Here is a 16,897-nt window from a genome sequence, read left to right on the forward strand (position 1 = left end):
ACAGAAACTAATTGTTTCTTTACACAGTAGCTAGCCAGTTATTTCAACAACAGAATTTTGGGAGGTTTTCTACTCATCGCCGATAGTTATCTTGTCCCGGTCGCTGATAATCAAACAATTGTGCTTATCCGTCTCTTTGGCTAAGGGATTATAGTTAAAACTATAATAATTTTTATCCTTTTCAAACCAGCATTATCTGCTACTCATGCGAAGTGTTCATCCAAGACTTTCATACTGTCCGTAAAATAATGCTTCTCAATCAGATGAAGACAGAGTTTGTACATTTACAGTGAATTTTGATTTTAATTTAACAAAGTCTCATAATCTTACATCCCGTACAAACAAAAAAAAGTAAAAATACTACTTTAAACTCCTACAAACGCCATGCTCTATCGAAAATGAATAGTGAACAACAAAAAAGCTCATCCAACTCCTTAATTAGATCACTATAAAAATAGGCTCCTAATCATCCTCACTCGAAAACCACTGGTTTGCCATCAACAACGCTCTCTAAAACACCTCCATCGAAAGCATTAAAGCATTCGACAATGACTCCTAAACTCTCGAAAAATCCATTTACTCCAACTCTCAGTACCCGATCCGATGCTCCAGCGAATTCAACTACCAACTTTGTCGCTCCAATATCTTCTTCATGCTTGTCGTCTACCAGAGCAGAATCCTGTGAGATAACAGACATTTCCATATAAAACTGATCGGGTTTCAGAAGCGGATCCGGCGATAGTGCCTTATATGCCAACGACGCATGTCGGTAATTTTGAAACGGAATCGCTAGCGTCCTAAAAAGACAATAATCATCAGCACTTGCACAGAACATTCTATGAGCATTTAGCATACAATTTATTTGGTAGTACGCTCATTTCGGTTATACGGAAAACTGCGATTTGAAATGAATAAAAACAAAATTGACTGAAGTAGCTGTATGTGAAATGATTTGTGAAGACTCTAATTTTTTTATGAGCCGCATCCAACATAACATAATCATAACGTAATAAAAACACAAAGTTCTTATTATCGACTCTCAAAAAAGAAAGCAAAAATAAAGATAAATTCTTGCATTTGATGTAAATGAACTATCACAAAAACAGAAGCAAGATAGAAAGAAACAAACACAAGGCACATACTCCAATACAAAAGAATATCGTATAACTAGACTATTCACCTCTCTTCATCATAGAAGATAACTGAAGCAAAATAAATAATACACATACAAAAGATAATAAAACACCTGCTCATATTTGTATCTGTTTCATTACTTTATGTATTGTATAACACAGAAATCGCACCTCATTGATTTGCTTGCCTTCTTTTTTTTACGCACTGATTTATTTATTTACTAGTAATTCTGCCGTCATACCCTACTCCCACTTTGATCAAATCACACCGGCAATACATACACATATCAGTGTTCGAAATATAATAATATAGTGATTGCAAAGATAACTGGAAAAAAATAGAGAGCTGCGAGAATAGTGCGCGTACTTTACTCTTGCGCAGTTTCCTCTGCCGGCGCATCCGCTTCGGCGCCAGGTGCAACACCCTCAGACATATCTGACGTCCACAACGTCAAGTTATCTCTCAGAAGCTGCATTATAAGAGTAGAATCCTTGTAGCTCTCCTCACTCAGAGTATCGAGCTCAGCAATAGCATCATCAAAAGCTTGCTTGGCGAGATGGCACGCGCGGTCTGGTGAATTTAAAATCTCATAGTAAAAGACAGAGAAGTTAAGCGCGAGACCTAGACGGATCGGCTGAGTGGGCGGGAGATCAGTGACGGCTATTTCAGTAGCTGCCTTGTAAGCCTCGAGAGATTGATCAGCAGCAGTCTTCCGCTTCTCATCAGTAGTAAACTCGGCCAAGTAGCGATGATAATCACCCTTCCTAAATTCGCATTCTGTTAGCCAAAATAATTGGGTCGCACGTGCATAGGGAACACTCACATCTTGTAGTAGAAAACCTTCGACTCTCCAGTCTTGGCCGAAGGAACAAGGTGCTCGTCAAGAACAGCCAGGATATCTTCACAGATTTTGGCAAGCTCCTCCTCAATTTTCTGACGATATTCCTTGATGATCTTGACCTGAAGCTCGTTGCCCTTGCTCTCTTCCTTTTGCTCAATCGAAGAGACAATTCTCCAGGAGGCACGTCTGGCGCCGATAACATTTTTGTAAGCAACGGACAGCAGGTTACGCTCCTCAACGCTCAATTCCTCATCAGTTGAGGCAACTTGCTTCATATTCTCCACCATCTCTGTTCGGGTAAAAAGATAGCCGAGTTAGCGCTTATGGATCGAGAATGACCGATTCCCACAACATACCTTCGTATCGCTCAGCCTGCTCGGCAAGCTTTGCCAAGTATACGGAGCTTTCTCGGGAAGTCATTGTGTTAACTAAAATTTCATAAGTCAGAATATGTACTCGCAATATGCTCCGCTATCAGTATCACACGCGTTAATCTCTAAGCTTGTTAAAACACGCCTATAAATGTGCAAATGTCTTGTACAATACAACTCAAGATTATCTCGATAAAAGTATGTAAACGGCATAGACAAATGAAAATCATCGGGCTTTTATGCTCCGTGAATGCCTTGTGCAACACATCAAGAACACGTCACCACTTCACCCACGCTAATAATCCATCAACTTTCTGCTGGCCACAGACATGCATATATCAGTAGCGTTTTTCTGTGGCATTTTCCTCAAAAGAGAACACAATATCTTTTGAACAAACATCGGAAGAAGAACGGATCTATGTCATGATGACCAGATCAAAAGCTGAGGACGCGATACAAATGAGGATGTAGATCATGTAAAATACACGTATTTTATCATTCGAACTGCACAATTTTATGCCAATAATAACCCTCAAGTACGGCTTGGAACTGATTGTATCTCAAATAGATGATCAGAATCAAGAATGACGTGGACGTGTCGCAGCAAAGCAGCCGATTAACAGAAGCGTTCGGACACGCGCAGAAAAGAGACGACGGCATGATACAGTGAAAAACGCAGATCAATCAGAATAAATCAAATATATCTCACCTGACGAGTGCAATTAATAGGGAAATAGGATGTAAATTGTTTGTGAGTTGCGATGGGAGTAGCAGAGAGGCGAGAAAATGGAGCATGGGCGAAGAAAGGGCCGTCACCGTGCTCATTCCATCCATGCACAGAATATGTGACATTTGGTGCATTATCTGTAATACCATTATACGATTATGCAGAGTCACCGTATCGTCATTATTGGTTCTCAAATTTCTGATTAAAATAGAAATAATTCAATTGAATAGCTGCAACAGTATATTATAATATTTTACAGTGCGTGTAAAAGGTATGGTGTCGCCGTAATACTTAAATCACAATTATGTGATGTTTGTGATCCGTGTGACTCACATCCTCAGCCAACCACCGACCGCTCACCGTTTTCCGACTCTTCACCGCTTCTCGTATTGCATAACTTTTTGTATTCTGTCAACCCGAATCCAAAAAACAACAATGATCTCGTCCGTTACTCGTATCGCTGCTCGTCGCGCTTCTTGCGCCCGCGTCTTTGCTCGCGCTTACTCCGCCGAGGGAGCCACCGGTTCTGTGCGTCCCGGCGGTGAGAAATCATCCGACAGCTTCCAGGTCAGTCTGCTAATTGTGAATCGAATCACCAATTGGCTCTCGACCTTTAACTGATCTTATTTGTTTGTCTATTTTAGAAGCGTGAGGCTGCCTCTGAGAACCTTTACGTATGAATTCCTGTTTGCTGAAATGACTCTCCGCTACGCGGTGCTATGCGGATCGGTATCGTCTTTAGTTTATGTATGCTGATCGTGTTTCGCAAAATAGGTCCGACAGGTTGAGGCTGAGAAGCTCAAGGCCCTGCGGGATGCTCTCAAGAAGCAGCGTGAGCACCTCGACACCATCGAGTCCCACCTGTAAGTTTCCATCATTTCTATGAGATCAGGCTTGTTCTAACTATGACGGCTTTTTATGCAGTGACGAGTTGGAGAAGAAATAAATGTGAACGAATCCATATCATAACATGCACATGAGCTTTTTAATTCTTTTATCAAGTCGACGAGAAAATATAACAATCCTTTTCGTTTCATATTTGTGACAAATGGGACAAATTATGTATAGGCAAAGTGATGCAATAACTCATTCGCAAACCTGTGTTGTAAGATCACTTTATTGAACATGAAGCGATTTCATAATTAAAATTAAAACAAAAACAGAGCAATACAATAAACCCAAGCACGCACGTAATGCCAAAATACAAGTACAAGCAGTAAACATGATTCCGTATATCACCCAAAATACAACTTTTAATTTTCTCTGTCTACCTTTATTCGACTTCCATAGCAGACTCAGTCTCCTCTGCTGCGGCAACAATTGGCGCGCTAAGTTCGACTGCCGCAATATTCCGAAGATGAATACCCGCCCGCTTCGTGTCAAGAAGTGTCAAGATCTCGGCATCTGTGATTTCCAAATCACTGTGCACCCACGATGGCGTGATATCACCACCCGTTAAACGCACAACTTCTCCTCCATACTTGACCGATGGCGTTAACAAGATAGTAGTCCGAGTTCGCGACGACACTGGAGTTCCGGGAGCTCCTTGAACAGTCAACACCGTAGTTGGCGCCAGAATTCCCATCTTGACAAGTGCTGCAACACCAAGAGGAGCGCCTTCGGTCTCGAGTGCACTAAGATGGAAAGGAAACACCGACTTGCGATTATCAATCTCCGTCAGAACTCCTCGTGCGCTCTTAAGTTTCATGCTCAAAGACTTGCTATAATCGCGAATGAAGATCGTCGGTTTGAGGGCCCGATGAGGCTTAATGCAGCGACGCGAAATCTGTTGCGAATTCGAGGCATGCAAATCGGCCTGTACGCCAGAGAAGCTGCACATTGCTAGATCAATTACCCAAGATTCGCCAGCTTCGGGAGCAGCCTCCGAGTTAACGATCTTTTTAAGATCACCTTCCTCCGGATCATCAGTCGCGTCTTCGATACTGAGCGCACCCCAGGAGTATCCCTTCACATCAACCTCGTGCACAGTTTCCTGCCCGACAAGAAATCGCTTTACTCGGCGAACCTGCGATCCAGGCAAGATCTTGACTTTAAAGCTCTTGGCAATAGTCTCGACGACTTCTTTGATGCGCAAACCATTGACTTCGCGATCTCCGAAAAATCCAGAGGGAGTATCGGCGCGAAGCAAGACAGTTCCTAGAAGACTGACTACGGCCTCGACTGCAAGGTGAGTAGCACATGTCACATCAGCAACGGGACCTGTAGTTGGCTCTGTCTGCTCCAGAACGGGAACAGTAGGAAGAACGACCATTGTATGAGTTGCTAGCGAAGTATATCCGTCAATGTGAACACCAAGAGAACTAAACAGTAAGTAAGTCAGCATTTCTTTCTATCTTTCCAAAAATTTAGGTCATAGAACAAAAAAAAGCACTCACATCTTCGCAACATCTCCATTCGCCAGCACATAGGCATTATCCCGCTCCATAGGAGAGTATCCCCAAATACAGTTATTCACATCAACGCAAGTCGGATTCGCAACGCCCTTCTCTTCCACATTCTTAAAAATCTTGCCACATTCTTGCTCGATCAGCAAATCTCCTGTACGGCAAATATCGTATACATTGCTCAATCTCTGCTCCGTGATTTGTGTTGCTAAGAGTTTTAATACGGACTGTGCTATCCGTCCTGCTTCAATGTATTTCAACGAAATCGGTGCATCGACTGATGCCACAAAATTCTTAGCATCAGGCTCTTGCTGAGACTGATTGTCTAGCATCATAACTTCCTGTGCTTCTGACATACTTGATACCGTCAATATTAAAAGAAATTGCACAGGGAAAAGATTAAAAATGCTTGGGAACAGATAGAGTGTGTCGGGGAATTTTTCTCCCAAGCAATAATTTTTTTCAGGGGTTGTTAAATTGGGTTCGGGTTTCCCCCCAGTACAGTAACGCAAGAAGCTTCTTTTACTCATCGATATAGTTAAATAATGCTATTTAAAGATAGAGATTGCGACTTAAATTGTCATAGATTAGAGTCACGGTCCCATATCGTACATGACAGAGGCCAAAAGTTCACACGCACTAACTCAGGTTTTCATCCAGCGCACACTAATCCAAAAAATGCAATCCCAAGACAAAAATTAGAAAAATTAGAAAAAAAGAAAGACATCTCACTGTGCATGAATCTGCTCAATCAGATCTTGAATCTGCTGACGATACATCATCTTCATATCCTGAACATCGTCCTGTAGTTCGTTGACCTTCTCAGTTTTCTCTCCCAGCAGTTCAAGCGTCGTCTGCTCACGCTCCCTCAACTCATCCAGCTGTTTCCGCAATTCAGCACATTCAGATTCTAATAAGCGCTTCGTTTTCATCTCTCGTAGGAGCTCGACTGCCTCCTCGCGTGCTTGGTCTCGATCCCGGGTGAGAATAGTAAGCTCTTCTTTAGCTGATGCCAACTCTGAAGATAATCGTCGAATGACAGAACTCATTCGTTCCGATGAAGACTTTCCAACAGCTGTAGATGCAGTAGACATCATATCGTCCATACCGTGCGTACTTCCAGACGCAGAATTGTTGTTACTTCCATTCCCTGATAGCAATGCGTTATGCATATTGATTTGCTGGGGTAGCTCAGATGCTTCAGAAAGTGACGCAAATGAAGGGTACCCAGACATAGTAGGAGTACCAAATGGAACAGGAGATGACGGTAATGATGCAAGATTCGAGCTTGACGATAAATTTCTCGACGCACGACGGTACGAGATCATGGATGCCGGCACCGCATTTCCATTCAACGACGACCCGCTACCGTTTATGTCACTAAATGACGATTCTCTAGATAGATTAAACATTCGAGGATACCCATTTTGAATCGTATTTTGCAGCGGCAATTCCATACCAACACCGTTCCGCTTCGAGATATTAGGTGACAGAGGTGGCGGTGATCGTATCATGTACGTCGTAGCCTCTTCGCGTCGAAGTTTCTCTTCTTCTTGCAGTTTATGCTCAAGGTCAAACTTATCCTGCTCAAGTTCCTTGATTGCATTCGCAGACCGTTCCATTTCCTCGTCAATTCTTAACCTAAGCGACTTGACAAGATCAACCTGTAAACGGAGCTCAGCCTCAAGATCATTAACGCGCGACTGCATTTGTTCAGAATCTTCTTGAAGCTGTGAAGCCCGACTAATTTCTTCATGGGTTTTTCGTTTCAGCGCAGCTTCTCGCTTTACACATTCCTCGAGTTCGTTCTCTAGGTTCGAGATTCGCGCCAGCAATGCGGCTTCGATACCCTGCCAGTTTTCACTTGCGATTGAGTATTGAGACTGCAGAGTTTCCACTTGGCGAGCTAGCTTTGCATGTGAATCATCAGATGTGCTAACTGAAAGCTCTTCAGCGTGTATTCTCTTCATTTCCAGCTTATGCTCGAGGTTCTGAGTGATCACAGTTAGCGCAAAATTGATAGAGAAATAAAAAAAAACATACGGATAGCTCTTCCTTTAGTTCGTGCTCACGAGTCTTTGCTCGCTCTCTTTCGCGATCCATTTTCGATTGCAAGTTGAACTTTTCATGAGCAAATCGCTCGCGCTCCATTGCTTGTTCAGCTTTTAACTCCTCTAGTTCTCGCTGAAGCTTATTTGAGCGCTGCTTCTCCTTTTCAAGAGCATCAGACTGGACTTTTGATATCGCATCTTCCGCAATGAGATTTGCGTGCGCAAGCTCTTCTCTTAAATTCGAGATTGTTGCTTTCAAAGAATCGCGTTCGCGCTTAAGAATATCAACTTCCGAATCCGACTTTGCAAGTATTTTTATGCGCTCAGATTGTTTCCGCTCAATTTCGTTTGACTTTCGTAATCGTTCGCGGCAATCAACCAGATCCTTCTCTGCTCGCTCTTGCTTTCTCTGAGCGTCTGCTGCTGCTTTTTCTGCCTCTCTCTCTGAAATTCGTAGTTTCTTAATAACCGACATATGTTTGAGCTCGTTTTTGGACAACTGCTCGCCTTCCATGAGTAGCAACGCAATCTTCTCGTCTTTTTCTGCCAATCGCTTATCAACTATATTAATCGAGCGATTCTTTTGCGTATAGTCGAGAAGCTGACTTGACAGATATTTAACTTTTTCTTCAAGAATATTGACTCGACCAAGAGAATTTTGCAACTCTTCATGCTTTTGGTTGAGCTCCACTTTTGATATAGAATCGACGGTCGAAAGAGTAGAATCCGTCGATTTGCGCTCGGTCGCTACATCTTCGGTGATAGCTGGTGTAGATACTTCCCGTGAGCCTTGTGCCACAGAGATGGCTGGAATAGATATGTTTTTCTCATCTTCATCTTCCTCAACCACAGATTCTGTCTTAACTTTAGCAGCGGTCTCTGTGACATCTTGCTTTTTGCGCTCGGACGACCGTCCTCGTTCGACTACCTGCTGCTGATCTGAGCCATCAACGTCAAGAGATTCCCTTGCACTTCCAGCGCTTGCACTGTTATTGGAAGACGAACGAGAGCTGTCGGCCGTAGACGTCTTCTGCGCCTGCATTGCCAACGCAAGTCTCTGCTGCATCGATATTCTACCTGTACTCGGTACAGGAGCAGCAGTCGGTGCAGGGGCAGCAGCCGATGCCGGAGCAGATGTGGTGGTGGCAGTTGCGGTTGACGTATCGCCTCCTCGAGTGACTTCAGCTAATGCAGGATCAAGGACCTTATCGAGTGATTGTTCGACTGAGCTCACGGCGCGCTTAATGAATGTGCCCCACTGGTATCCGCCTGCGCTCGGAGATAATCCAGCACTATTTGGCAACCGAGATTTGCTGTAAGATAGAGGAGACTGTAATCGTGCGGAATTATCATTGCTAGCTGAAGTTGGGGCCGCATTTGGTGGAGTCAGTGTTGGTGCGGCCTCGACAGATGAGTCGCGTACGGATCCCGCAACATCTATCTGCAACGCGGAGGCTTCATTTTCCTCTGCTTCTGGCTCAGTAGCCAAATTTTCAAAATCTGCGAGTTTACTGGAATTGCCAGATGATAGAGCGGATGGACCGATCTCAGAGAGCGTAGTCGGTGATGTCGAGTGAGCAGCGGCTAAGCTGTCTTCGCCGTCGTCATTCGCGGCCATCTCTTTGCCGACCGCTCACGAGTTGAATGAGCGCTATGCCAGATAAAAAAGTATATAAATGCAGCCAGCTCAATTGAGAGTGATAAGCCGATTTGTTGAGATGCAAATTCGATATCTGAGCTGAAGAGGAGAATGTTTGACATGCACCTAGTCTTGTTAACAGGGAAGGTTTGGATGTGCGGCATCATTCAAACAACCTAAATGTTGAGTTTAGTCATGACGACTTGAGACAGTTACTGCAGCCCTATCCTACGGTTATTACCGAGGCGGCTCTATTATATTTTATACATGCTAGTAGATAGTATAAATCATTATTCAATAACAGTAGTAGGGTTTTAGTTGAGCACCGTACTTGCTGGCTAATTGACCTGCCTATGGTCAGTATAATGCCAGAAAAAGCAAGAGGAGCTGGGGCAGAATTAGAGCACATAAACAAAAAAAAAGCCATTCTTAATTTATGACCATGACGCTATTATTTGAGGATATGCTGTTATTTCGCTTGCAGCGCTTATTTACGAATTCGATTGGTAAATATTACATATCTGAGCTGACTGCCGGAGGCCGATCGCAGTAGCAAGAGCAATGAAAAAGTTTCAAACTTTTTACGTACTCAAAGATATATTATTTTGTTCTATATTCAATATATCTGAAACGCCTGATAAATGCAACGCTGCTGTTTTTATACTGCTTAGTTTCTTATCCTTGTTCAGCTCTTATTACACAATGACAATGCTTATGAAGAATACTACACGTCAGCACCCATCACCGCATCTTATTCTCGCAATATGCGCAACCTCTAATACTTTTAAAATATAAGCGAACAAAGATATTTAGTCCAGTGCGTTCTATAAACAATGTACTCTACCAAAAAGATGCAGAACTAAAGAATGTTGCCGCAAATAATGCGGCTTGTACTAATTCTCTGATCAGTTTGTTTTCTTGAAAATGATATTAATAGTTATCTATATTTTAGAAATCAAAAAGCGTGCTGATGAGATATTTTTGCAGCTACGTCAATACCATATTTAATTTAGAAGTTATTGAGTACTTGCTGCTTTTCGCTACTGTGCTAATTAACTGAATTATCATCAACCGATCAGCATTAACCCTAAGCCAATGGTTATTTCTAGGAACAAAGCTTGTTCTGTTCGTCTTACAAGATATGGACTCAATTTATTGTTATCTGCGCCATTTATCAAGGGTTAAATATACCTTTTATTTCAATCCTGTAAAAATATGCCAACCTGTAAATCATCCTTGAGCGCAGATTTGATATCCGACTCTGAAATATTAAGCCGAACCCGACTGTGCCGTTCACCGCGCCCGCTCTGCTGAAACAGAATCCCACTCTCGACCAACTCCGCAATACCGCGCGCAAATCCTCGTACATGCGATACAGGACCATCGCTAACTCTAATAGCTGTCCCTAGCATAATTTCGCCTGGGACATACTTTTTCATTGCGCGTTGCTGTTCGTCCTCAGAAATTGCGGTATATGCATTAATTGGACCGAATAGCAAACTTTCGTACGCAGCTAACCCACCAAAGTTGCGCAGCTTGAGATTCATTACTTCGATAATTGAGTCTACCGAGTTTTCAGCCACACCGCTTATTTTCGCTCGCTGTATGAGTGCAACCAGAATCATTTTACAAGTCAGTGAAAGCGAAGGAAGAAACTGAAACACTGGCGATGATGTAGACTCATTGATTGCCTTGCGAATATGCTGGATCGTAACTCGATGTGCAGGTACCGAAGCAATATCGCTTTGCTGAGACTCTTTCGATGGAGAAATTAGCGGTATCGTCTCTTGCTCAGCTATCTCGACTGCTCGGCGACAAATATCGAGTGCTCGTCGCGCATCTCCAGTCACGCTAGCAACTTTCCTGCTAGCAAATTCAATTGCCTCTGGAGCCACAATATTTCCTTGCACACCTTTCAGCCTTGCTTCGACAATAATCTGAAGTTGCTGATGCGTATAACCCGGGAATTGGATCCGCGTCAAACCCAATCGACTAGAAATCTTATTCGATAGAGTTCGCTCGGGTAAATCCATGATGTTTGCAATAGCCACCACGATCAGCTTTGATTTTGGCAGACTCGGCCAATTGAAAAAATTGTACATGACGTCTTGCGACTTTGTCACCAGCTGATCAAGCTCATCCATTAACACAACAACTGGTTTCGTCACCAGCTGCGGCTCTCTATTAAACTCCTCGTCTAAAAATCTCAAGGCGTGATTAGCAGTCGCGCTTTTTCCTGATATCGCCTCCCAAAGCATCTCATAAGCATGCGTAGGTTGCGTGATTTTCATGCCATTAATTTCAACAAATTTAAAATCAAAATGATTCTTCAACATGCGCACTACTGACCGTACAGTAGCAGTTTTGCCCGTTCCAGGCGTACCACTGACGTAGACACAGCTGCCCGTTTCTTCCATGATGGCTGATTCTAATGCAGTTTGGATATCGTCAAATTCGTCTTCGCGGCAGGGTAGAGCTTCTGGCGCAGCGGCAGCGTGTAATCGAGATCGAGCCACGACGTGCGGAGTTACAGGACTCGAGTGGGTTGGAGTATCAAATATACGGCGCGGAAGAGGCGTAAACGACGAAGATCTATATTATATGTCAGATGAGAGAAATTTGGTAAAGAACACTGTACACCTACTTCTTTGTGGGAGTGCGCAGTTCAACAGAGCCAGACGTTGGAGTCTCAAGCTGTTGCTTCTCCTTTTTCCTAGGCGTACCAATCGAATCCATCCGCTTTCGTTTCCGAGGCGTACTATTCGCTGATTCACTCAATCCCACAGACTCCTCTTTTCTAGGGCGTCCGACTTTGCGCTTGACAGGCGTGAGAATTGGCTCTGGCAGTGGATTCTTCCGGGGACGACCTCGACCCCGCTTAGATGAGGCTTGCCGCGTTTTCTTCGCGCTATCCGTAGCGACGGCATTTAGTGGTGGTGACCTGGCTAAGACTGACTTCGGTGGACGTCCGCGACCTTTCTTGACCGAAATTTCTGCTCTCTTTATTGGTGTTTCTGTAGCAATAGGATCTGGTGCGGAGAACTTCATATTCAGTGATGGTGTCACGCTTTCTGATTTGCGAGGCCGTCCGCGAACTCGTTTTACAGGAGTTTGCACCGGAACGGGTTCCAAGGGCGCTACTTCAGCCAATATATCTTCATCATCTTCATCATCTTCATCATCTTCCTCTTCCTTTTCGAATTCCTCGCCCTGCTCTCTATGTGCCTCGATTATTGTCTCAGACAAATATTCTCTCCACCGCTGTAAATCAGATTTGCGATCATACCGCGCAAATAAAAAGGGAGCCGCAATAACTTTCTTGCTGTCTTGCTTTCGCTTGATGGCATAGTGGCATTGGTATGTTGGATCGCCTAGTTCTTCGATGCGCTTTGTTGCTCGTGTCACGCCGTACATATTTTGGAACATCTCGGGCGAGACAACGTTAATTTTGCTGTCTAGACGAGTGATCGGTAGACGTTCAATTTCTTCTGAAGCAAACAATTCGGGCTAGAACCAATTCCATTAGCAGCCATTAAATCATAATAAAAGAAGACAGTTAAACGTACATGATGAGTATAGCACACTTTCTGCCCATTAGGAAGTTCATCGCGAGAAACAAGCCACAGAATCTCCACTTTCAAACCTCGCTTTCTGCTCTTCTTCTCATCAAGGTCCATGGCTTCAGCGAAAACAATTTCATCCGCATCCTCACACCAACTCGCTGCTTTCTTTGCAAAATCCTCGAAATCATTTGTCCCTGAAAATCCAAGAACAACGCCATGGAATTTCTTTTTGATGCCCATGTCCACAGACACGCAATCACCAACATAAAAAGTCTTCTCCTCGGTTGCTGAGAAACATCTAGCAGCGACAGCTATTCCGTGCTCCCTATAGACGGGGTCCTCAATGACATCTTTGGACAGATTACTCAACGCCCCGTTAAGAAGCTGTCGACTCTGTGTGCGTGATCCGTCTGTGTGTGCGTAAATTAGAAGCCATGCCGAATCCGTGGGAGTGCTTCTCCTAGTCCCATATGCCATTACCTATATATACTGTCGATTCTTTTGTGAGAGTGAAACCAGTAGATTCACTTTTTGGAAACTGGAGCGCAGGGGCGTAAATTGAAGTTGAAACTTTAAATCGACGCGTTCTCTAAAAGCACACAATATTCAAAAAATTAGCTACCAAGTTTCTACTCAGCAATTTTTTACGTCTATATCAAGCAATACAAAATTTCAAATAAAAAAATATCCTGAGCTGACATTAGCAAAAAAAAACAAATATGGACAAGTCCGGAATCGAACCGGAGACCTCTCGCATGCGAAGCGAGCGCGATAACCAACTACACTACATGCCCAAAGTTTAGAATTTAAGCTGAAAATACCATCTATAAACATCTAATAATTGAGAGCGTTTTTATTTTTTTTTGAAGCCAATTCCAGTCTACAACAGTCAGTGGGCGGATTCGTCGGTCAGTGATGATATTTTTTTTTCTAAGATTCGATGGTTCTTTTGGTATGACATGCGGTTGGAATTGTTTCAGCTGGCGCTACGCTCGGATCTCGCGGAGATCAATACTAGAGTTTTCTCAATAGCTTCGTCTGATCCGTATTGCTTAGGTAAAAGATGGGTTACTCTTCACCGGCGGACAGCGATTTGCATATAGCGGCGACCGGTAAAGAGTACGGCGAATGCTGTCCTGTTAATGAAAGACAGGAGAGGAATCGTCTTATTCTTTACTCTTTATTTGTAGGGCTGAATTTCTGGGATGTCTATGTACTGTCTGATAGGGTCGGTCGCATGTATCTACAAGGTTTACGTGTTAAATTCTTTTTCGGGCTATGTTATATGAAAATAAGACTAAATTCATTGACGCAAATATAAAGTACACTGGGGCTATCGTATCGTGTATTGGTATAAGAGAATCACAGAACGAATGATAGGAAATAGGAGCGATAAGATAGGATAAGCTTTTACACTTTTTTACATAAGGGGCGCCGGTGGCTCAGCGTACAGAAAGCCAACACACACGGCGTAGAAAGTAGGAGAGGCAGCCTTTTTATCGTCAAAGTACTGTCAAAATACTTTTAGAGGCTTAGTTAACGTGGCTGTTCACAAATGGACAAGTAAGAATGAACGGCGCAAGCGACGATAGTGTACGTGCGTTCTGCTCGCCGCATGAGCCGGGTATCGCTTCTCGATTCTCGATTGCAGCAAATATCAATGCAGGCAACGCTCAGTACTTTTTTTAGATTTGAAATTAGCGGCTACGTGCATTGGCTGATCAGAAAAATGCCCTTATTCAAGAAATTGTAAACCACGTTCACGTGGTTTTCGAGAACTGAGAAAAGTGAGCAGAACGTGGGCAGGCCAGGTGGCTGCGGGACGATCAATTAGTACTCCTAGTTGGGAAGTGGCGAAAGCACTTTACTCTCTTTCCACCGCAGTCGGAGCACCTCTTTAATGAATTGAAACCGAAACAAACGAAAGACTCTAGTGCGTCTGCGCACAAATGAATTTACTACGCGACAGAAGGCTGGGTTGGCGGACGCCGGGGGCAGGACAGGACGATAGGCGGGATACCGCCGCGTAAGCGCTATTTGCAAAGTACCCGTTCGCTGCGACGCCACTCTGGCAGCAATCGCTAGCCCGGCTCTCTCCCAACTTTGCCCTCTTACCTCTCTACATCCTACTCCTCTTACACTCTGCAGCTTACTCTTCCGGAGTAAACTCTTGCTGTATCATAAAGTCACTCTTATATCTTTACATCCAGTCTCCTTCTTTTCTTTCTATTCTTATACTCGGCCTCGGCTTTTGTTCCACATCTCTCGACGCCGCACACTTGTCCCACTTACCATGTCTTCACTTCCTTGGTCTATTTCCTACCCTGAGCCTCCCGGCAATGGATTCTGGGGTCCACGGTAAGGTCTTTTGCGTTTGGGAAGAAAGGGGGTTTGCTTTGCAGTGTTGCGTGATCATTTTGCTACTCCATTGCGTGCACTGCTTTTCGGCCCGTTTCCCGCTTCATTTGATGGATGAAATACTAATCGTCTCTCTATAGCACATCTACAATCGATTGGTGCGAAGAAAATTATGTCGTCTCTCCATACGTTGCAGAGGCGGTAAACACAATCACAAACGGCATGTTCAGTAAGTCTCCGTCTATCTTGTTTGAGTGATCTTCATCTACTGACTTGCTTCTTTTTAAGTCGCACTCGCAGTCTACTCGATCATCAACTCGGTAACTCAAAAACTCGAAACTCGCTTCATTCTCACAGCAATGGGATTTGCTCTTGTTGGAATCGGCTCATGGCTGTTCCATATGACTTTGCAGTATGAATATCAACTTCTTGACGAGCTGCCGATGATCTATGCCACCTGTATCCCCACCTGGGCAGTCTTTTCCTATGCCAGAAGCAAACGTGACACGATTCTTCTTGGAATTTACATCTTTGTTGGTGCAGCCACGCTGACGGCCGTGTACTTGTATTTTAAGGATCCGACTATTCACCAGGCAGGTTATGCTGTTTTGACTGGAATGGTGCTCTTCCGTTCGCTATATCTCATAGTAACCAAGATCGACGACGCCGCCGTGCGTAAGGATATGTGGAAGACCGTCATAATTGGCATCGTCACGTTCTTGTCGGGTTATGGTCTCTGGATGCTCGATATCCACTTCTGCAGCACCCTTCGCGGTGCCCGAAGAGCTGTCGGCATGCCACTTGGTTTCCTGCTTGAGTTGCACGGATGGTGGCATATATTGACTGGACTGGGCGTTTATTATTACCTTGTATTTTTAGAATACTTACGTGTATGCTTGATTGGTAAGCAGAAGGAGTACGTTTATATCTGGGACTTTGGCATTTTCCCGCATGTGAACCTCAAGAACGACAAGAAACTTGAAAAGAAGAATAATTAGTATCAGTACTATCTATCTTTTCTTTTTCTTCTCTTTTATTCGCTTTTGGTTTTCATTATTTTGATTACGAATTTTCAAAGTACAGAAAAAATGCCCGTGAAACTGACCTAGAGCTATCCGTGCCATCACACACTCTTTTTTCAACAAAGTTCCACGTTCTTTTTTGTCAAATTTTTTCTTCGTTGCTTCTCTTTCTTTGGTTAACGGATATGGCTGGGTTTTACGATTATGTTTTACGGCGCTGAGAATGCTTATTTTTTTTGCCTTTGTGATATATCTTACTTTTTATGATGGGTTTTATTTTCTACTTTATGATGAAGTCTCGCTTGAACGACAACAAAAAAGAAAATTTGAGACAAGGACGCTTACGATGAGCAAGAAAATGAGATGGGTTGGCTTGTTATTGCTGCTGTGAAGATATGTTTTTTTGAATGGTCGACAAAGTCACTGAACACCGCCTCTTATGTTGCTGTTTAGGGGAGCGCGTGCATCAAAGTCTGGTCTCATACTGATTTTCTTATAGATGTTTCATTTTTTTTCCTTTTGTATAGAGTTTTAGAACACACGAGGAAGTTTTTGTTGATGTCTTTTGTGTCTTATATATATAAGAACGACGGCATACGCGACGAATTTTTTCTATTGCGTCGTTGAATGGAATGCTCTTTTTTCTGTGCATGGCTTTCTCGGTTTTCCATTTCTCTTACTGTTCCTTTTCCTTCCAGTCGATGAAGTTGTTCGACAATCCTTTTTGTTGCTTGATTACATTTCGAGAACTTTCAAGAAAGGGGGGAGAATTATCCCAAGGACTTT

General features: G+C 43.5%; 7 protein-coding genes and 1 non-coding gene across 8 annotated transcripts; 2 read left to right on the top strand and 6 right to left on the bottom strand.

The window, feature by feature from the left end:
- Positions 1–238: 238 nt before the first annotated feature.
- V2V93DRAFT_371281 (transcription factor Pcc1-domain-containing protein) lies at positions 239–1,133 on the bottom strand. The gene is made up of 2 exons (XM_066910466.1): positions 856–1,133; positions 239–797 (listed from the first exon to the last, which is right to left on the bottom strand). The coding sequence occupies exons 1-2, from the start codon at positions 990–992 to the stop codon at positions 473–475; spliced, it is 462 nt and encodes a 153-aa protein (XP_066765502.1). The 5' UTR covers positions 993–1,133; the 3' UTR covers positions 239–472.
- On the bottom strand, positions 1,041–2,578 carry V2V93DRAFT_272370 (14-3-3 domain-containing protein). Its single transcript, XM_066907173.1, has 3 exons — positions 2,332–2,578; positions 1,958–2,264; positions 1,041–1,898 (listed from the first exon to the last, which is right to left on the bottom strand). The coding sequence occupies exons 1-3, from the start codon at positions 2,393–2,395 to the stop codon at positions 1,502–1,504; spliced, it is 768 nt and encodes a 255-aa protein (XP_066765503.1). The 5' UTR covers positions 2,396–2,578; the 3' UTR covers positions 1,041–1,501.
- Positions 2,579–3,301: 723 nt separating this feature from the next.
- Positions 3,302–4,275, top strand: V2V93DRAFT_371289 (mitochondrial ATPase inhibitor, IATP-domain-containing protein). The gene is made up of 5 exons (XM_066910467.1): positions 3,302–3,344; positions 3,415–3,640; positions 3,718–3,747; positions 3,848–3,936; positions 3,998–4,275. The coding sequence occupies exons 2-5, from the start codon at positions 3,509–3,511 to the stop codon at positions 4,017–4,019; spliced, it is 273 nt and encodes a 90-aa protein (XP_066765504.1). The 5' UTR covers positions 3,302–3,344; positions 3,415–3,508; the 3' UTR covers positions 4,020–4,275.
- V2V93DRAFT_371294 (peptidase M24, structural domain-containing protein) lies at positions 4,173–5,895 on the bottom strand. The gene is made up of 2 exons (XM_066910468.1): positions 5,470–5,895; positions 4,173–5,394 (listed from the first exon to the last, which is right to left on the bottom strand). Exons 1-2 carry the CDS (start codon positions 5,832–5,834, stop codon positions 4,347–4,349), a joined length of 1,413 nt encoding a protein of 470 aa, XP_066765505.1. The 5' UTR covers positions 5,835–5,895; the 3' UTR covers positions 4,173–4,346.
- On the bottom strand, positions 5,887–9,296 carry V2V93DRAFT_371295 (TATA element modulatory factor 1 TATA binding-domain-containing protein). The gene is made up of 2 exons (XM_066910469.1): positions 7,522–9,296; positions 5,887–7,469 (listed from the first exon to the last, which is right to left on the bottom strand). Exons 1-2 carry the CDS (start codon positions 9,145–9,147, stop codon positions 6,207–6,209), a joined length of 2,889 nt encoding a protein of 962 aa, XP_066765506.1. The 5' UTR covers positions 9,148–9,296; the 3' UTR covers positions 5,887–6,206.
- Positions 9,297–10,015: 719 nt separating this feature from the next.
- V2V93DRAFT_371298 (uncharacterized protein) lies at positions 10,016–13,273 on the bottom strand. Its single transcript, XM_066910470.1, has 3 exons — positions 12,735–13,273; positions 11,813–12,675; positions 10,016–11,760 (listed from the first exon to the last, which is right to left on the bottom strand). The coding sequence occupies exons 1-3, from the start codon at positions 13,206–13,208 to the stop codon at positions 10,368–10,370; spliced, it is 2,730 nt and encodes a 909-aa protein (XP_066765507.1). The 5' UTR covers positions 13,209–13,273; the 3' UTR covers positions 10,016–10,367.
- A 178-nt stretch (positions 13,274–13,451) lies between these two features.
- Positions 13,452–13,525, bottom strand: V2V93DRAFT_t46. The gene has a single exon. It is a non-coding gene; the product is annotated as a tRNA-Ala (tRNA).
- A 1,499-nt stretch (positions 13,526–15,024) lies between these two features.
- On the top strand, positions 15,025–16,087 carry V2V93DRAFT_325217 (ceramidase; the record flags this gene model as incomplete). Its single annotated transcript, XM_066907492.1, has 3 exons — positions 15,025–15,089; positions 15,230–15,318; positions 15,378–16,087. The coding sequence occupies 3 exons, from the start codon at positions 15,025–15,027 to the stop codon at positions 16,085–16,087; spliced, it is 864 nt and encodes a 287-aa protein (XP_066765508.1).
- Positions 16,088–16,897: the final 810 nt, after the last annotated feature.

Source organism: Kockiozyma suomiensis, assembly GCF_038497685.1.
Source record: "Kockiozyma suomiensis strain NRRL Y-17356 unplaced genomic scaffold V2V93scaffold_8, whole genome shotgun sequence".
Classification (NCBI taxonomy): Eukaryota; Fungi; Ascomycota; class Lipomycetes; order Lipomycetales; family Lipomycetaceae; genus Kockiozyma; species Kockiozyma suomiensis.